This window comes from Ochlerotatus camptorhynchus, unplaced genomic scaffold, assembly GCF_037179485.1.
Source record: "Ochlerotatus camptorhynchus isolate MF236.1 unplaced genomic scaffold, CSIRO-AGI_Acam_v1.1 ptg000196l, whole genome shotgun sequence".
NCBI lineage: Eukaryota > Metazoa > Arthropoda > Insecta > Diptera > Culicidae > Ochlerotatus > Ochlerotatus camptorhynchus.
In genome coordinates, this window is record NW_027040686.1 from 1,091,510 (window position 1) to 1,112,667 (window position 21,158).

The 21,158-nt window shown below is 40.4% G+C and overlaps 1 protein-coding gene across 1 annotated transcript in view; it reads right to left on the minus strand.

Annotated features, from left to right (window-relative positions):
* The window catches only part of LOC135702705 (uncharacterized), a 336,139-nt gene that overhangs the window by 182,719 nt on the left and 132,262 nt on the right, over positions 1-21,158 (minus strand). The window contains exons 3-4 of the mRNA XM_065223739.1: positions 6,994-7,180; positions 5,432-5,568 (exon numbers count right to left, since the gene is read on the minus strand). Coding sequence (XP_065079811.1) covers positions 5,432-5,568; positions 6,994-7,180 — 324 coding nt within the window. The remainder of the gene's footprint in view (positions 1-5,431; positions 5,569-6,993; positions 7,181-21,158) is intronic.

The window sequence follows — 21,158 nt, forward strand, 5'->3', positions numbered from 1 at the left end:
TTCCTTGATGTATGTATTTATTTATCTACATCAACAGGCTCATCCCAATTATGGATTAAAAAGGAAAACCAACATTTTTTTTTCCTTGATTTGTTGTCCGTCGATCATGCTTCCCGTACTGGGAACCAATGCTACCACACCCTACCTATCATCTCATGAACCCGGCACCAACGGCTTTACTTCCCTTCGGAAGGAAGGCATGAACGGTGATTTTTTGCCTCAGAAAATCCCGGCGGTGCAATCACTCTTACCATTACACCACCGGCGCCGCTAGATAAATGAGTTTCAAGATTTTCGAACCCAGAGCCTTGAATAAGCTTCAAAGTTTACATCACTTTCCAAAAGAAATCCAGATTTAGGTAATTCATCCTTCCAACCAGCGATGGCATTATCATTTGAAATTTTTTTTTTGCTCTCATACACTCTAAATATCACGCGTGAAATTGGAACAAAATATCATGCTCGATATTAATTTTTTCACAGTTTTCACTCGGCTGTTGACAAAAGCAGGTCACTCTCGATCCACGACGATGCCACGTGATCGTCTGTTTTATCGGCAGCAACCATTGTGTGGTCCTCTTCATTGTTCTTCATCAGCAGTTCTTTCAGTCGGTGCGTCGTTGACTTTAGAAAGCAATCGTTTCGTGATGAGTGTGTGTGTGCTGACCACGTTTTGCGTCCATTGCTGCAATGGAAGCGCTCTGACCTCCGATGGCGTAACTGTCATACAATGAAACCACTAGAAGCGGCTCCATTTCTGATGGAGAAGGCTTTTTGGATAGGGGAAGATAAAGTGTTTATTGTGTTGTACCTTTTGACTATAGTTTTAAGATGTATTGGATAGTGACCAAGAATTCTCAGCTCTGTAAAGTTAATTCGTTTGAGCCTTATCAAATAAATTAATATACAAAAAAATTAATAATTTTTTCAAGCTCCTTTGATACTGTGAGACTGCTAACCATGTGTGAAATTACTGCTGAGAGTAGCGTTTTGTTAGCACGAAAAATAGTTCCAAAAATTAACTTTTTTTTTTTGAACTAACAAACTTGTTCCGTGGATATGCAGAAGGGTTCTTGGTCTATACCCTAATAAACAGGCATCAGACAAAAACAACTTCAGAATCGGTGCAGTCATGTATCACATAAGGTTGAAATGATACCCCGAATAGGGATTATGATTGATTTCTAAGCGAGTAGTAACAACGGGTGTCGAACTAATAATCCTTTTCCTTCCTAATGACGCCGTATGTGAAATCAATTAACAGATGTACTCAATCTACTTTGAATGCATTCCATAAAAAATAGTCTACGAGGTATCATATGATCATATGCACCGAAAACGAAACTGACTCAGAGAGTGAGTCACTACTCATTCGTATGGAGACATTTCGAAAAGCTTAGCTTATTCAGACTCACGGTTTGAGGAAATTTCCCTACACTAATGAGTAAAAGTGACAAACAATTTGAGTAAGATTCGTTTTCAGTGTGGTGTGATCACATCCCAAGCAACATTTCCGGTTCTATTATGGTCCTATTATTAACCTTTATATAATCATGATATCACCAAAATTGTTGCTTGGATATGTAAAGTGCTTATTTTAAAATGTATCATATCTACCGCTAGTGCTTTTAGTTGAAAGACGTTAACACTCCGCACACGATGCGTCCGGTAAAATGTGTAACGGCAAATTGGCAATGTTTGAAAAATCATTTTCAGCCATTTATCGATCGATTTCAAATCTATGCATACCGAATAAATGGTTAAAGTCTGTAATTTTAAATAACATTCTTTGCTCGACTGTCGAGCTGAAAACAATTGAAGCCATCGGAGTGGAGGTGAGCACATCAATTGGCCCAATCACCATCATCGCGGCGTACTGCCCCAAGCAAACCAACATCAGGGACGGGTCGTCAGTGGCCCTCCGGAAAGACATCATCAAACTCACCCGGAGGAGCGGGAACTTTATCATCGCTGGCGATCTAAACGCAAAACACCAAGCTTGGGGCAACGGTTGGAGCAATAGAAACGGCTTCATCCTCAATGAAGACCTGCAAGAGGGCCACTATACCATCTTGGCCCCGGACTCTCCCACCCAGTTGAGTCGGTCTGGGGTCCATGCGACCATCGACATCTTCGTAAGCAACATGGTACACAACATCTCGCAACCTGTGGCATTCCAGGAGCTGAGCTCGGACCACTACCCGGTGGTGGCCGAAGTTGGATCCTCGGTTAACCGATTCGAAGTTTCCCGGCGCAACTACCATCGAGTCAACTGGGCGCAATATCAACACTGCGTCGACACAACCATCGACTACGATGTCCAATCGGGGACGTCCGAAGATGTTGACCGGTGTCTACAAACCATCGAGGAGGCGATTTCCCGGGCCAGGGAACAACACGTGCCAGTATCCAGACAGGTGAGTAACACTCTGAACCTTGACAGCCTAAAGTGACTGGATCGTCCCGGCGACCCAGTGGTTCATCTGATAACTCCTGAAGAGAAGGCTGCCGCGATAGGTCAACACTTCGTCAGCTCCCATAATCTCGGACAAAACATCGTCAGCCCTCATGAATCTGAGGTTGCTGATAATGCAACCAATCTTCTTCAGATTCCTAAAATTTTTCCAGAGGAATCCGAGATTACGGCTGACGAACTGTTGGCTTATACCAAATCATCTAAAAACATGAAAGCCCCAGGTTTCGACAACATCCTGAATCTGGAACTCAAACACTTGAGTACCAGATTCTACAACCATCTGGCACTGATTTTTAAGTGCCTCAGACTTGGCTACTTCCCCTCGTGTTGGAAGTCAGCTAAAGTCATAGCCATCCGGAAACCTGGGAAGGATCCGTCCTCTCCTTCAAGTTATCGACCAATCAGCCTTCTCTCAGGGTTATCAAAACTGTTCGAAAGAGCAGTGTACCACCGGCTCCTAACATCTGCCGATGAAAACAACTTGTTACTCGAGGAACAGTTTGGTTTTCGGAAAGGTCGTTCGACCGTCCACCAGCTGACTCGAGTAACAAACATTCTCAGCCGGAATAAGTCTGTTTCGAAAACATCTGCCATGGCGTTGTTGGACGTTGAAAAAGCGTTCGACAATGTCTGGCATGATGGCCTGGTGTTTAAATTGCAGCAGTACGGTCTTCCAATTGCGGTCTTCCAATTGCAGCAGTACGGTCTTCCTAATGAAGATAATAAACAACTGTTTACCAGACAGGACGTTCCGAGTCTCTATGAATGGCATCACATCGGATGCTTTCAACATCGGTGCCGGGGTTCCACAAGGAAGCATCCTTGGCCCCATCCTATTCAACCTTTTCACCTCCGATATGCCGGCTCTCCCTGATGGTGGATCATTGTCTCTGTTCGCAGATGACACATCCATCATCTACAAGGGTAGGGTCATCGGAGCTCTGACTGCCAAACTTCAGAAAGGCCTGGACGTCCTGTCTGAATACTTCAACAGCTGGAAGATCCGTATCAACGCGGCAAAGACCCAGGTCATTATCTTTCCACACTCTAAATCTCCCAGACTTGTTCCGTCGGAGAATAACAAGATCTGCCTGAACGGCACAGTGGTGGAATGGTCCAAAGAGGTCGTGTGGCTAACACTAGACAGCAAGCTTCTTTTCAGGGAGCACGTTGACAAAACGAAAACCAAGTGCAACATCTTGATAAGATCGTTGTATCCACTTATCAACAGGAAGTCAACCCTGTCCCTGAAAAATAAGCTTGCTGTCTACAAACAAATCATCCTTCTTGTAATCGAGTACGGTATGACAACCTGGGAGAGTTGCGCAAAATGCCATCACCTTATACTCCAAAAGATCCAGAACAAGATCTTTAGGATGGTCCTAAACAGTCCCCCGCGGACTAGAAATTTTGAGATCCACCTCCTGGCTGGAATTCACACATTAGAAGAACGGAAAGTATTCATCCTGGAAAGGTTCAGAGACACCTGTCTGAGATCAAAACATCAGATCATACGTGATCTAGCACGATAGGTTAAGTAATACTCGTAGTTAGGTAGGTTATCACTTTTTTCAATTCAAATAAAACACATCCCCAATGGGGTATTCTGTAAACCAGCTGAAAAACGTAAATATTAAATTAGAATATAAAATTAAACAAAGATGAAGAGCCAGGTAGGCTAAGCGCCAACAACTTTGAAATTCAGTTGCTATCCATCTCTCGCACCGATCAGTCGCTTTATCACCAGACACTATATTCGAGATTCTCTTGTGCAGCGTGCGAGCGTGTGCTCTTTACTTTACTATGAAAGTGTTACGAGAAAACTGTGTCGTATTAGACACATCGATCCTTCCCAAGTGACCGTGTGTTTCGGTCATAAAAACATTCAATGAGCTGCAGCTCGATATGTCGCTTGTGACAAGTATCCAGCCTCACAACATAAAAAACGTTGTGTACCTGGGTATGCGAGACAAGGACGCGGCCGACAACATTGCTTCAACCCATGCTTCATTAATGGAGTTCACGTCGTAAGGATGAAGCTTAATCATCCGATTCCCTCTTACATTACTGTGGACGACGCAGTGACTTTGGTGTCATACAAAGTCAAAACTTGCCGTAACTGTGACCGAAAATCTCACCCGAAACAACGTTGCTCCGAAGTGGCAACAGCGGTAGCAGCAGCAAAAAAACAGAATTCTCAATCGGAGATGGGGAAAAATAATACCAGCAGCGATAAAAATCACAGCAACAGTAACATCCACAATAACACGAAGACCAACGGCAATAGCAAGCTTGCGGACGCAGCTAAAGATAAGCAGTGGCCTTCTCTTCCTAAGCCGGCAAGTGATGCAGATCTACACATAAACAATAGAGCAGTGATGAACAAGCGCCAAAGGTCCATCGAATCGGAAACAACAATCAACCATACGAAAAAAGTTAACACGAACGAACCAACTTCCAGTGATAGTGATTGCAGCCTGACCACCGTGAGTTATATTTGTCCCTACACTCAGCGACCATACAAGATCCCGTCGTTTGAGTGGATTGAAGATGAACAGCAGAAACGGGCTTTGATCGAGGATTACAAGCAGAAAGTGTTTTTTTATGATACTTGGCTCCGTTGAGTCTTTCTAGACACATGAGCCTTACAAATAAACAGATTGAAAAAAAAAACATTGAAATTCGTCATTAAATGATTTAGTTATGATTTTACAAAAAATGCTAGTTTGCCGTTATACGTTTTACCTGAGGCATCGTGTTCATAGTGTTAAACTGTAAGCATTTATTATTTGCTAACAATTAACTTCGACCATTCAGTAAATCTGCTCCTCCCATCATCTTTGATGGACTAATCTATTTTCATCCCATTACCATCAAATCCCCATCACCCCACAGTCATTGTCCTTTTAAACTTCCATTAAGTTTCTCCCTCACCCACCCCCGTGAGAATCTTACCTGAACAATGTCGCCCTGCTCGTTTCCGGACGCAGTAAACGTCAGATGGCAGAGGAACGGCAACCGGCTCCATTGGGGTGGTGGCACCGTTAATGAATACGTTCGTCCTATATCGCCGTAGTACGTTCGGTTGCAAACTGTAAAGATGGGAAAAGCAATGGAAAGCAAATACAATAAAACAATACAATTGGAAGTAAGAAAAAAAACGTGCGAATAACACCTCGGTGAAGGGAAAGTGAAGAAAATTACTTTTCGTATTCTTGTGAGCGAGAAAAAATAGCACACACAAAACAAGAAGGTGAAATGAAATTTAATTTAGTTCCAGCGCGTTCCTGACATGATGAAGAATTCCCTGTGAAGTGAGCAAGTCAGTGCAAAGTTGTGTTATTGCATGGAACCGAGATGAAAGCATCTGGATCCGTCGAGCGGGGGATCTTGGGTTCCTTTACAAACGCTATTAAGTCAAAAGTTTACTCGCGGCATCAAATTAGTTTCATTTTCCCACTCCTGTTCCATCAAATCAAGCACTAATCCAATATAGCAGTTGAAATGCGGATTTTGCTTATCTTGGATGGTTGTTGGTGACAGCACGCGTTTTGTATTACTGGTGAGAGTAGGCTAACCTACTTGTGAGTCAATTTTAACTAAGAGCATGGAAAATGTGGTTAAATCTCACGTTACGAGCTGTGAAATATCACTGCAGCCTCCATATCAGCGGAAAAATGACACACGGACACCATGTCCCAATTTTTTTTTTCGCTCATTTACAATTTAATTAACTTTTTAGGAGCGAGGTTTAATTCCTCGGTGGCTCATCAGGAATCATCATCGTCCTCGTCATTCTGTAACTGAACAGTCAGGAAACGACGGACGGAACACAGTTTCCAGCAAGCAGCCGTAAAGACACCCAACCCTCACCCTTTTGGAGAGTTATTTCTGGGAAGTATTTTCGTAAAAAAGATGCTGAAAATATATTTCACGCCTCGCACAATGCAAGGCAAGCGAGTTGCTTATTAACATTTTATGAGCGGATCGGGGGTACCTACAAAATCTGAAATGACAAACAGAGATGTAGGAAATTTTAATTATCCCCACCGAAGGCTTATCATCATTCGTTCGTTCGTTAGGCAAACAAACTTTGGCGCTTTCGTATACTTTTCCGCATCCATACGTAGAACATAAAGTTCTTCATAATCCTTCTTGTATCAACAGCACTGACTGACTGACTCTAATTGTTGAAACGTTAAGATTCAGGCCCACGCATTCACTGGCGAGATTACGCGAGAAGGAAGTGACTCAAACGTTGTTGCTCGGTTTTGATTATAATGGCATGGAGGTTCATTACGGAAAAACGGATATGAATGGTTTGAATGTCAATTGGTGTTTGAAGATTTCAAAGTTGTCTTTGAGATTGAATCTACAACGAACAATTGACGCTAATTGAGTAATGATGAAATCATGCCTCATGAGACAGTGTGATGATGTTGTCTATATTTAAGAGACTTTCAGCCATTGGCGGGATCGTTTCTGGATGTGTGATTTTAAATAATTCCATATCTTACCTGTACACATCTTGGGTTCGTCACTTCCGTCCCCGCAGTCATCCTTCCCGTCGCAGAATTTATCAAGCGGCACACAAAACGCGCCACCCTTGCAGGGATATTCCGATATCTTACAACTATAGCACAGTCCAGCCAGCTTCAATGCTAACGCAGCCATCAGTGAGCAGTGTATTGCTTTCATGTTCATCTGCAAATACGAGAAAGGGAAAACACAAAACTCATCATTGGTGAATTAATGTGTAGGTTCAGATTATGTGAGGCTTTGGAAAATTAAACAACAAAATTCTAGTTTATTTGTGTCCGATTGTGGTTGGAAAATTAATTCGACATTGACAAGAACCCTTCCCTTGTATAACCCTTCACCAAAGTCCCGAAACCAAAATATGACCAATTGTACGCAGCGATGCAGATCAAATAGAAGTGCGCGTCAGTGTGCGTGTGCAGCATGTGTCTGGTTTATACCTCAAAACATACAACATAGCTCGATTCAATTATGCATTCTAATTATCTCTGATTTGGCGATAATGATTTCATAAATTTTTCATAATTTCCTCGTCCGCTCGTTGCTGCTGCTGCTGTTGAGGCCGTTCAGGTACAAAAACGACAAATGAATGTACGCCATCCCCGGGTGGGATTGCTTCACCCCTTCCGAATCAGGATACCGGCAGAAGAGTTGAAAATCGGCTGGAAGAGCCTGAAATTCAAATCTACCTGAAATGATGTGGTTTCGGGAAGAGATTGAATCGTACATGGATTTTTGGTTTTCAATTTTCAATTTTCAATATGGTTCATAAACTACGTAGACAAAGTTGCGTTTCCTACTGCGTCGACAAACATTTTTTAGGAAATTTATATAAATTGTAAAATTGTAGCTACGGACTGCTTCATTTCAATTTATTCTGTTACTCGTCAATTCTATGTCATAAAAGTCCCTTCAATATTGGGGTATTTAAACATGACAATACAGGAGCCAACCGCTCTAGGACAATCAGTGGAACAGCAAAAACAGCAAATACCGGACGAACTAACTTTCATATGGACGCAGTGATAACACAATTCCAAGGGATATTCTCATGCTCCGGCATAACATTCAAAAGCTGCAGAGTTCCTACCTGATCACGAGTGCAGCAGTATTTTCAACAAGGATATTTTCGACAGTACTCGGAAGCCTTGGAGAACATTGAGAACCTGCAATTCATAGTATACTCTACACCTGTGACTGTTGTTCAAACGTTGGAATTGCGGACGTACCCGAAAGGCGATGATGAAGGCCGTGTTAGCATCAGCCTACCCAACTCCGCATATTTGAGACACTGTGAGAGCCGAATCGTCAACCGTCACACTGTGGACTAAGATTGGTCGGTTGGCACAATTCATGAGGAAAACCGATCATCGACGCTAGTTCGACACGTTGCTTAAATCGTCAAGTCCGGAGAACTCTATGAATTTATTGAAACCAATATTACATAGGACATCGACACCCGTGTACAGCCGTTGAGTGCTCTAGGTAAACGGATGCGACGTTTATAGAGATCGTTTGAAACGGAAGGAAGAATTTTGATTGTTTGACGCCAACGATAAGGAGTTCTACAGCCTCATCCAGAATAACAAAACTGACAACAGCGAAGAACTACCGGAGATGCCGATATCACACAGTGTTGGGTCAATCTGTGGGTTAATCTGTGGGTCAATCTTTTCAACATAACAGTGATGGTTGGCAGGAGAAGCGTAGTGAAGTAATGAAACAGCTAGCAAGACCGCGGTCGTGGTATCCGTCCAGTATATTCACGAGGCTACTTGGTGTACCAGGAATTAGGTTGCACTAGAAACAGATTTTAAACACAATTCTAGATAGAGCTTGAATAAGGCATCCTACCCGAAGGCTATGTTAGTTTGCGTGGGCGTGTTTTGAATTCCTAGCAGTCATCGAGAAAAGTAATTTTTAAAAAGCAAATGGGCTCTTATTCTAACGTTTGCATTAAAAAAACGAACTTTTTTCGAATGGTGATAAAAAAAGCTAAGACAGATAATTTCTTTTGATAAATTTCCCATAGAAGGTAATTATTTAAGCTTACTTGCAAAAAAAGTCTACGCCCTTGCGAGCGGCTTTTCGGCAGCTAACCGGAACATTTGCCATGGCGAACGAAACAAACTTTCTTCGTTTTATTTATCAATTCCTCCTCAGTTTTCGCGACAAAATTGTTGGAGTAGCTCTTACGCTTCAGGTTGGCCCAGAAATTCTCGATGGGACGCAGCTGGGGGACGTTGGGCGCTCCACCTCTTCCAACGATCGCTTCGATCAGTGGGCCGACGCCAGATCCGGCCAGAACACCGCGTCTTCACCCTTATGGTATTTCGACGCAACTTCCGGCCACGACCAGTCCGGAGTGAAAGAAGAGCGGCTTTGACATCCCCTTCTCGCTGATTGTCAGCCACAGTAGCACCTTCTTGGGGAACTTGGTGTGTGAAATGAACTTCACCTCGGAGCTCACTTTCTTCGTGGGGGAAGTAAATACGAAGTGCCCTGCCAGTCGTTGCCATCCAGGGTGAGATAGGTCTCGTCGTCCATCACCACCGCCACGTCGCGATTCGCCGGGAAAAACGAGTTGACCAGCTTATTCAGCCGCTGCCGCTGCGCCATTGCCTGCAGCTCCGAAACCAGTGGACGTGACTTCCGCTTCCTTTTTCACTGTTTGGCCGGTTGCACCGACCTCCCGGCCAAGCGCACGCAGCGATGTAGCCACTTTTCCCTCGGTCTTCCTCTTCAACATCCTTTGGAGCTTCTTGTCGCTCAGGGTCGTCGGCCATCTGGAACTGGGCTTTCTTTCGATGCTCTGATTGTTGTCTAATAGTGCCAAGATGTTGTAGATGCCGGAACGTGCGTATCCGGGGTAAACAAAGTGCCGCACGATGTCCGTTTTCGACGCGGCGGGGTGCCGTTCTTTGAACGCGCACACTTCTGAACGGAGTTGCTTCACTGTTTTTGCCATCACGGTTAGAGTTCGACTGATAGAGCTGTCAAATTTTGTCTGCTGACTCATGGGTTACTATGATTGATGCTGCAGTTTCGTCAGTGCGGGTGAAGGTAAACCCATGAAAAATTGACAATTTTTGTCCATTTTTTTAAAATGCAAACGTTAGCTTTATTTAGAATTTATTGAATAAAAAGTTTTTCACATTCCATGGGTGGATGGCTTCTAGTTGATCCTCAGTGGCTACCATAAATCATATCATAAGCCACAGGGGTAACCTACCCCCTTCACATGAACCAAAACACGGTTTATCCAGCCCAGTACACGCCAATAACATGTATTGCACATAGTGTTGGTAATCACATTTCACAAGTGACGACGGCAGTCCCAAAACAGCGGATGAAATAAAAGTTGAAAACAAATGCAAAGTTCCAGTTGAGACTTAATAACTATGAATTCGATTTAAATTATTCTTATTTCAAAGGCACTTTTACTTCCCTGGCGACAGAATTCTGAACTAAACTATGCACCATCCAATAGATCTTGTGCATCTGAACAAATCGGTAAAAGGTAGCATGTCAGTTCGTACACTGGTGAAGAAATTTTCAACTAAACTAGCCACCCTTATAAATCTGATAATTTTTTCCAAAAACAGCAACCATCAGTCTAGTTGAACTTTCAAGTTAAAGCAAGTAATTCTAAGTCAAATCGTATACTCGTTGGACCTAGTGTGAGAATTTACAATTCCTGAGCTGTCCACTATACAATAGGTCGTGTTGACAGCAACGTTCTATCTAGTCGAGATGTTGGCTAACTGGCACTTGTGCTTAGTGATTTTTTCAAGTGAGATACGATAGGTTTTGTCATTCTGCAGACAGCAAACTTCTATATAGTCATACTGTCATGTTAAAGCAAGCAATAAGATGTCAAATTGCACACTAGCGTCACATGGAGAGTGAATTCTGAACTGAGCTTTCCATCTTCCTATAGGTCTTATTCATCAGAACTACTTTGTCTAAGACCGCTACCTGTACGAGCGGTGCCGGTGGTGTAGTGGTGAACGTGATTGCCTCTTGCCCCAAAAAGCCTGGGTTCAATCATAGTCGGCGTCGCCGGGATTTTCCGAGGCATAAAATCTCTGAAGTAAAACGGTTGGTTTCCGATCCATGAATTGATGAGTCGATAGGTGGAGTCCAGGTGTGAGAGCTGCTTTCCTGACATCGGTAGCGTTCGTTGGTACTCAGTACGGAAAACAAGATCGACGGAAAACAAAGCAAGGAAAAAAAACACCGCTACCTTCTATCAAGGCGAAGTCGCAAGTAAAAGCAATAAGAAGTTTAAAAGTATACTAGTGTGATGTACACATCCAATAAGTCTGTTTCACTTGAAAAACTTTTCCAAAGACAGAAACCTTCTATTTAGTCATGATGTCAAGTTAAGTATACAATAAGACAAATTCTGAACTCAACTATTCACCTTCCAATAGACCTTATGCATCTGAAAAGCTTTGATGAAGACCGCAACGCAGTGATGTCATGGTAAGTTTGTAACTGGTTATTCATTTAGAATTACTCTTTGCACTCTTGCAGGAAATAAAGATATATTTTTTTAAACTGGTTACTAGGCTGGTACAAGGATGTATGAAAAAAATAATTCTCGTTCCAGTATGATTTCCGGGCGCTTTATGGGTCCTAAAATAACTGTGTAAAATTTCAGGTCGATCGGTGGAACTATATTTTAGCGCCAGCGGTTTTTAAAAAACTTACTTTTTCAAATAAAAATCTGGTAAGGTCACCCATTGTCCTCTAAAAATAAATCAACCCAATTTTTGTCTAGGATATTTTACAAGGAAATTTTTCTGCGAAGACCGCAAAACGATCTGACGCTTGTGGAAAAAGTTATTTAGCCATTACTGATTGCTAACCAAACGAACTGCTCATTATTCTTTATTCTTGCAGCACTTCCAGCTGCCGCCTGCTGCTGTCTGCGCGAGGCAGTCACGTTGTGTGGGGGTTTACTCAGCATGGAGGAAAGCCATGCGCAAAGAATCTTGATTTTGATGAAATTTTACACAGGTTTCCGGTATAGTACAACAATTTTGTTTCACGGGGGTCATTTGGAAACAAGCGTGATTTTTCACAATGGTGTATTTGCTTTGGCGCATAATTAATTCAAACCTTATCAGTCGATGTACTGCTGCTCAGACTTCAATATTTCATCGGCTTCATTTTTCGGTGGTACTCCACAACTTGCAGTAGGTATTCAGGATTCTTGGTTACCGAGTTGTTGAGGTCGGAAACAAGCTTTACGGCCCTTTCCACGACATCATTCACAACCCCAAGAGCTTGAACTCGCTGCTGCACTGTTAAGTAGAAAAGAACCGCCGTCACTTTCAATACATTTTTTTGTTCAAAATTGAAACAATGTTTATGAAAATATATCACTTTCCTTCCGTTGGTAACAGTGAAAACATTTTCATGAACATGACACACAACAAAAAATAACAATAGTTGGGTTGATTTATTTTTAGAGGAAAATGTGTGACCTGACCAGATTTTTATTTGAAAAAGTAAGTTTTCCCATAGAAAATCCTATGTAAAATTAAAACCGCTGGCGCTAAAATATAGTTCCACCGACCGACCTGAAATTTTACACAATTATTCTAGGACCCAGAAAGCCCCCGGAAATCATACTGGAACTGGAATTTGAATTTTGTCCACCCTACTGGTTACCCTGGAGGGTCACCACTTCAAACAATTATGACATCACAGAACATTTCAATTAAAATCGTGAAAGTAGGGTTACTCACTCAGTGAGTCAAATTTTCTTCAAAAATCTACTCGAATATGACAAAAATCGAGAAAAACTGTACCCAATCTACACGGCCGATAAAAGTAACTCAATACTTGAGTCAAATTCATCTTACAATTGTATTACATTGCGTAGTGCCATAGAGCACTGTAGGGATACCCGTCAAATAAATTTAGAGTGAAATAATTCGATAACTGAAGAAGTTTTTCCTAGACAATCGAGGAAAAATTTTCTCATTCTATAAGTAACCTCTTTCTTCAAGTTTTGAGTCAAATTCGACTTAATTTTGAGGTAATCTCATAATCCGTGTACTAGTGTACTCATAGACTTAAAATACGTAAAAAAATCTTTTAGATTTTTGAGGAAAATTTAACTCACTTATAGTAGAAAATCTACGTCACATTTCTAGATAATCTGAAGCAAAACGTACAGGTTAGCTATTTTATATCCTCGCTACCGGTCCTCTCTCTGTTCTCTCGATAGTCATTGCAAGCGAGCACGTGATTGGCTTATTGTGGCCTGAAAGTTTGACCTAGTTTCAATAGTTACTAATGATTAATTACTATAATCAAACTAATTCTGAAAAAAGGGTGCAAACATAATTTAAATCTATCAATAAATCAATATAGTTATAAGCGTTTAAAACCTAACACTATTTCGTTACACAATTTTTGATTTGCACCCCAGTAAAGTCCAAAAAGACGTAGTCTTACATCAAAAACACATTTTTGGGCTTTAAGGGGAAGTTTACCGCTCAAAAAAAAATACGCTTCGACTTTTAGAAAAATTTAGAAAAATCCAAAAACATTACATATTTTCTAATTTACTATAGAAAATTATTTGCAAAAAACATGTTTTGCAAGCCATCATTGCATAAAGTTAGACTAAAAAACCACAAAACATCGAATTTTCGTTTTTTGCTGAGAGTTCATTTTTTTTCATGATGAGATATAAAAAAATATTTTAACATTTAATTTTTGTCAAATGAAATAACTGATTTTCTTGGGTTTTTGATTATTTTTCCCAATATTTTTAGAAAATTTAAAACGTGCCAAATATATCTATTTTTTTTGGCCGGTAAGCTTCCGCTAAAGCCATTAGCTCACATGTCTGACCAGGTCAATATTCAATAGGGTTCCATGATAAATAGGTACCGTAAAACGGGGTAACATTGATAATTTTTTAAAGTATATTCTAAATATTTTTCAAATTTTATATTTTTAAAACAAGTACTAAGCATCCAAAAGTGAATTCGTTAGTAATTTGTTTAACGGGAATTAAAGCATTTGCACTAGTTTTTTAGTTTTGTGACCCAACATCTGTATTTTGATTTGGGGCTACTTTGATAATGCTCGATGAATGTAGAAAAAAATGCGTGAAAGTCAAACATTTTAGTTCTTTAAAACTAAAACATTTCTAATTTAGAAAAAGCGCAGCGAGTAAATTTAATCTTTATATTATACTATTAAAGTTACCCGCATTGTCAAAGATACCCTGTTTTAAGGTACTATCAAACAAAATAAAACCGGTTGCACATAAATCAGTTCAGCCATCGCCAAGAAAAGTGAGTGGGCATTATTGTTTTATTGCGAAATTCCACATTTTTGATCACATATCCGGAACCAAATGTCTAATCGGGATGAAATACAATTCGGTTCTTTGGGAAATGCACACTTAGAAAAATTTATGTTAATTTAGGTGAATTGAGACCGACATATACGAGCATCAATTTTGACATAAAATTGAGTCATAACCAGGGGTTGAAACAGTTGAAATTTTTTACTACATTCGCTTCGATGTCGTGCACGACAGTCTGTTTGTATTCGCTCATGCTCTACCGTCCTCTCTCTCTCAAACAACTTAAACGATAGAATAACATTTGAGCAAAAGGAAAATGATCAAATAACTATCATATGACATGTGTAATTTCGTTCTAATTCCTCAATTTGGTATAAACTAAACCATTTCTGATCAGAAATGTTATTACTAGGACATCATTGCTTGCTTTTTTTCAGAATTCACACAAGCATAACATCATCTTCTTCTTCTTATTCGCATTTCAAGCTTATTGCTTAGCGCATATAAGCTTACTGCGTGCTCTCAACTTAGTGTTCTAAAATGCACTTCCACAGTTGTTAATTGAGAACTTTCGATGCCATTACCAATGCATGAATTTGTATATTGTGGGCAGTGATGGAAAAGTTCGCGAAAACTCACTATGACTCGCGAACTTTACCCATGGTGAACTTCGTGAAATATCGCGAACTTTTCCAACACTGATTGTGGGGCAAGCACAATGATACTCTATGCCCAGGGAAGTCGAGAAAATTTCCAACCCGAAAGATTCCCTCGACCGGACCGGGAATCGAACCCACCGCCTCCGGCATGGTAATACCGTGCCTTTACTGACTAGGCTATGAGCATAACATCAGCAGCTCTTATTATGAGAAAAACTAAAATGCATACATTCGTGACGGTCTTCGGTGACAGTGTCGTATGACAGAGCCTGTCATATGACATTTTAGTTAATTGCTGCACTATGATAGCTTGTTTTGGCAAAGCTGTCGGAGGCAAAGGCTGTCGATTATCACAGAAAATGAGTCGACTACCATGACCGCTTACAAGATTTGTCATAACAGACGTGAAATTCAACACCACCGAACATACTTTCGACGAGTAACGAACTTTTCAGTCTCGGACAATGCTGTCGGAGTATATTAAGAGCTGGTTACTCACTGATGTGCGCCCGACCATCTTAAATCCATACGCCCCCTTTAAGGAACCGGCATAAATGTAATTTGAGAATTTACACTGAATTTAGATCCCTCTAACTAAGTTAATAAAACTGTTCAGAACTCCTCTGTGCATCCTCGAAGCACTCGGAACTTCCCTGAATATAATGAAACTACCTTCAAACCTCCAATATTCTTTGAAGTTCTCTAAACTTCCTAGGAGATTTAGGAACCGTAAAACGGAGTATCTTTGATAATGCGGGTAACTTTTATAGTATAATATAAAGATTGAATTCACTCGCTGCGCTTTTCCTTAATAAGAAATATTGGTTCCATATTGTAGCTTAGGGTATTTCCATTGATATCGTATATAGTTTTTATAAAGTATGTGTTACATATTTTACAAACATATTAAAAAACCATTTTCGTATTTTTCGCCTGTTTGAAAAAGCACTCAAACCATCATTTATGAAATCTATTTCCGATATAGCCATCTCAAATTCAATGTTGTATTTTTACTGCCTATGCTGTTTTCTGATTATATACTTATTCAAAGCTTCATATTTAAAGAACTGAAAAGTTTGAGTTTCACGATTTTTGTTTTTCTATATTCATCGAGCATCATCAAAGTAACCCCAAATCAAAATTCTGATGTTCGGTCACACAACTCAAAAAATAATGCAAATGCTTTAATTTCCGTTAAACAAATAACTAACGAATAAACTCCTGGATTCTCAGCACTTGTTTTAAGAATATAAAATTTTAAAAATATTCCTTGCTTCAAAAAATATTTAGATTATACTTTAAAAAATTATCAATGTTACCCCGTTTTATGGAACATCTTAAATCGTCTTTCAATGTTGTTAAAATTAATGGAACTCCTTTGAATTTCTCTGATCTTTGATCTGAATTTTCTGTAATTTTTTGAAGTTCTGGAAATCACCATGAACATCTGCGAACTATCCTTGAAATGTTCTCACATTATCCTGATGATCATGCAACATTCTAAACATTTCATGGAACACCTCTTCAAAGCTCCAGCAATTTACATAAAATTGATAGAACTGCCCTAAAGTTTTCCGATCTGTCCTAGAGTTCTCAGAGCTTCCCCGAAGTTCTCTCATTTCTTCTGAAGTGCTTTGTAGGTCCTGAAACGATTGGAACTGTTTTGAAAATCTTTAAACTTCCCCGAAGATTTCTGAACTTCTGTGAAACTTCCGAAAGATTACTGATTAGACCTGTTCATTTTAAACGAAATGTTCGGAATGTAACGGGTCAACCGTGATTACTGTACGTCATGTTAATTTGAACTTTTGTGCAAATTTTCAGCATAATCGGTGTTGATTTAGAGGTGCTTCTAGTTAATTTTATGTTTTCAAGGTAATTTACGGCTTATAATATTTGTATCTCGAGACTGAAACAACGAAAGCTGCTGTAACAACTTTCATAGCAAAGTTTAATGTGTCATGTATCAACTTTGTAACCAAAGGTTGACTATTCGAAGTGATTTTATTGAAGTTTGACTTAGTTTCATGCTCGAAGATATCTTAAAATGTGAAGAATTTTAAAGTATTTGTTCTACGAATTTTCCACCCATATGATATAAAAATGTGTAGTGTACGGCATAATGTTCCTCATATTGTTCTAGAAGTTTCGTTCCAACATAGTTTTCGTGTATATTTCATAGATTGAGAGATAAAAATCAGAAAAGAGGCCATTTAGCTAAAATTCACAAGACAACAGAACCAATAAAAGTCAATTAGATTGACAGAACATAGTTGCATTGCTTTTCAATGACGACCGATGACTGTTTCATTGATATATGATTTTTTCATAAATATGAATCCTCAGTAGACGTGTTTTTTATCAAAGGCAAGTGTCACTCGAACCATAACATCAATTTATAAAATAACGAACATTTTGAATGGCTCGAGTGACACTTGCCTTTGATAAACATTCTCCCATAATTAAGGCATATTTGTAAGCAGATTTTTTTTTATCAAACGTTTGTTTCTGGGTTTGGAATATGTTCATTCCACATTTAAAGTTGCAATTTAATTCTGGATGAAGACAGAATATTTCTCATATTGCAGAATGCTGCGCAATTTTGCTCATATGAGCACATAGTTATCTGGATGAGCGTCCACAAATTCCCATTTTTATTTCGGTGATTAGCTTTTATAAGAGAAGTGAAAGTTGATTAATATTTTGGCGGCCAGCTAACATTAATTAAATTATAAAAATAATAATAATCGGCTTTCGGAGCTGGTCAGTGATGTAGTTGAGGGTAACCGCGGGTAGTCGACAACCAACTAGCTTTTATCGGAACCAAAATTTCTTAATTTGTTCAACTGTTGCCCCTATATTACAACTGCAACTACCAAGCACACATTCTACGACGACAGATACTCTTGGTGTAACCATGAGCATCCACAATAACATTAGCGACACCCAGGCATGGAAAATCATTTGCATTCATTTCATACATTCATTTACATTCATTTGCCTCTAACTTTTGTCATCAACAGCATTCCACAAAATGATACATATAGCTTTTGTAGGTACTGTTATTAGCTACAACTTTTGTTAACAAGTCAAATCCGTATCTCTGATGCATGACAAACAAGAGCGAACAGAAGCCACTACTGTTTTTCAGTGAATGTATTTTACATTCACTGAAAAACAGTAACGAGTTCTGCCCGCTCTAGTTCGTGACGCATAAGAGATACAGATTTGAGTTATGAACAAAAGTTGTAGTTAATAACAAAACCTACAAAAACTCTATACATCATTTTGCGAATTGCTGTTGATGACAAAAGTTAGAGGCAAATGAATGTAAATGAATGTATCAAATGAATGCAAATGATTTTCCATGCCTGGCGACACCATAGCGGCACCAGTGTTGAAGTGGTAAGCGTGATTGCCTCTTACCCCTGGGTTCAATCCCAGTCGGTGCCGCCGGGATTTTCTGAGACCCGGAGATGAACCCGCCCAGGGCTGAAAGTCTCCTTAATAAAGATATATTTAAAAAAAATTACTGAGGCATAAAATCTCTGATCACGCCTTTCTTCGGGAAGGGAAGTAAAGCCGTTGGTCCCCGGTTCATGAGTTGATGGTCGATTGTTAATACGGAAAATCCATGCCGTTTGGGGTGAGAGACAATGACGCTTATCACTACACCACTGGGGCCACTACAAATGTTAATTATTGCCTATAACAAACAATTATGCAAAGTTTCATGCAAATTGGAGAAGTCCAGGAAATTTGTTGCGTGAGCTGAATATATGACAGGACGATTCTTATTCTCTTTATTATGTAGACTTTCAGCCACTGGTTGGTTTACCTAATCTTGCAGATATAGTTTTGGATAATTGCATCTTATTTTTCAGACCAAACCGTTTTGTATTTCAATGACTGACATTGACAAGGTGCGAATAGGCACTACTTGATACCCGAAAAGGAAGAAACTCCACGCAATTTTAAATAACTTTGATTTGAATGTTTAAGTAGCATCAATCACTGGGAAAACGAAACATCGTTTCATTTGTTTATTTTTTCATCACCCAAGCAACATTTTGTTGTTAATCATCGCACCAGTTCACGCTTCATCGACCGGCCATTTATTAACGACAATCAAGCGAGCAAAGAAAAGCAAACAATGGACAATTGAACATGGATTCATTGATACAATCGAGAGACATGGCAGCGGACAACATGCAATTGTGATCATTTTTATTGTGGTAGCAACCGTATCAATGTTTCCGCACCATACCACATGTATTCTTCGGGCATTTTGTTGTTGTTGTTGTTGTTGTTGCTGAATAATATTTTTCAATCAACCCAACATATGCGCCCTCACTATGTGCGTACACAAACAGAACAGGAAGCCATTTTTCTGCATGAGCTCGGATGTGCGTGTGTGTGTGTTTATGATTGTGTGAGTGCTTTCAACATCCGCACGTGCCCGTGGTATATCCGGGAGCCACATTGATCCACTCCAACCGCCCAACCAGTAGAAGCTGGTGGTGGTCAGTCAGGTCGGCGATCGGAAGTGGCACGTGTGTGGCACCTGCGGGCATTGGTCAGTTGTGATGAGTGTACATAAATTGATTCGTATCGTTATTTATTTTGGGCACTGCAGCAGTGACCGGTTTCGAATGTGTTGCATCGGGTTCGAAATTGAGGACCCTCCCCCTGCTTCCCCTTGTTCCTGTAGAACATATGGCTTTTAGCGATGGCGATTGAACCAAGACCAAGTGGCTTTGTTTATCTGCGGTCAATGACAATTTATTCTTCCTGGCTCATATAATGTGGAATGTGCTTAAAGTGGGAGTCATATGGATGAGAACGGTGGCATTCACATTCAAGTGAGAGCAAATTTGATGAAGTTCTGCTGAATTGATAAAAATGACTAGCATGCTCGATTAAAGTTCAATACATTGAAATCAATTCTCAAGATAGGTATGCAATTAGAGCAGAGAAATTTAATGATAACCTAATATCGTTAAGGCAGGCACAGAAAAAGGTGGATGACATACGCAAGCAAGTCTAGTGACCCTAAAATACTGCCGACCTTGTCTGATACAGTAGTAGTTCGCTTCAAGAAAGCCTGCGGGGCGGATCAACCGGAGCGGAAAAAGGTCACTTCTGAACCCAAGAAGTCAGTTCACACAGAGATCGCAGATTTCCCAAACGGGTTTATCGGTGTCGGTACGGTTATGTGTCCGTATAGCTTTCGTCAGTCAGTGAGTGCTGCCGCTTGATGGTGAACCCGGACCATAATAAAGAGGGACAAAGTTCATTCAACATGAAAGCCGGAGACAGCATTTTCCGCCATTTTTTTTTTATTTTCCCTGGTCTTATGCTTTCTTTTTATCTGAACGTGATTCACGTGACCAACCGAGGACGCCGATGGGTCACAGTGCGGCAATAAAATTCTGTAACAACAGCTCAGCAAAATAAGAATGAGGGAGGGAAGGGGTCCTGTTGGGTTGATCCTATAGCCCTTTCCTGGAATTGTGATGTGGCTGGGATATAAGTGAACGTTAAGGTTGAGTCGTAAATGTAAAAGACATTTTCATCACCATGACAGTCTCGGTGAAATGAGTCTGGAACCAATTTGATGATGTTTTGTAAGGATTTAGAGAAAAGAGAATCAGAGGTGTAACCTACAAGATGGTAGCAATCGATACCGGATGATCTTCGAGCATGCTGTAATTTACAGTACAGTTCAGCTGCATGACTACCATTGACCGGCATTGACAAGGTGCAAAGGCATGCGAGCCACATACCAACGCAATTGCTTAACTGCTGTCCATCTCCGGATGGGAACCTGGACCGGATCAAGGCACCACCACTCGTGTGAGGTAGATTTGAACACGATTTAGAAAACCCATGTCTCTGTCATAAAGTGGAAAGCTTCTTCGATGGAGGTAGAGGGAGACAGCATAATCACGTGCACATGAGCTGAATAGGGAATCGCTGCTTTCGGAATGGCCAAGTGCCAGCAGCCAGCAGCAGGACACAAAAGGCGACACCAAACGGGCAGCCCGGGCCAACTCTGGGGCCACCCGGGATGACGACGACGACGTACAGGAAAAGGCCAAAGAGTTAAAAATGCAGGAGGGGAGACAAATACTCGTTTGCTTCC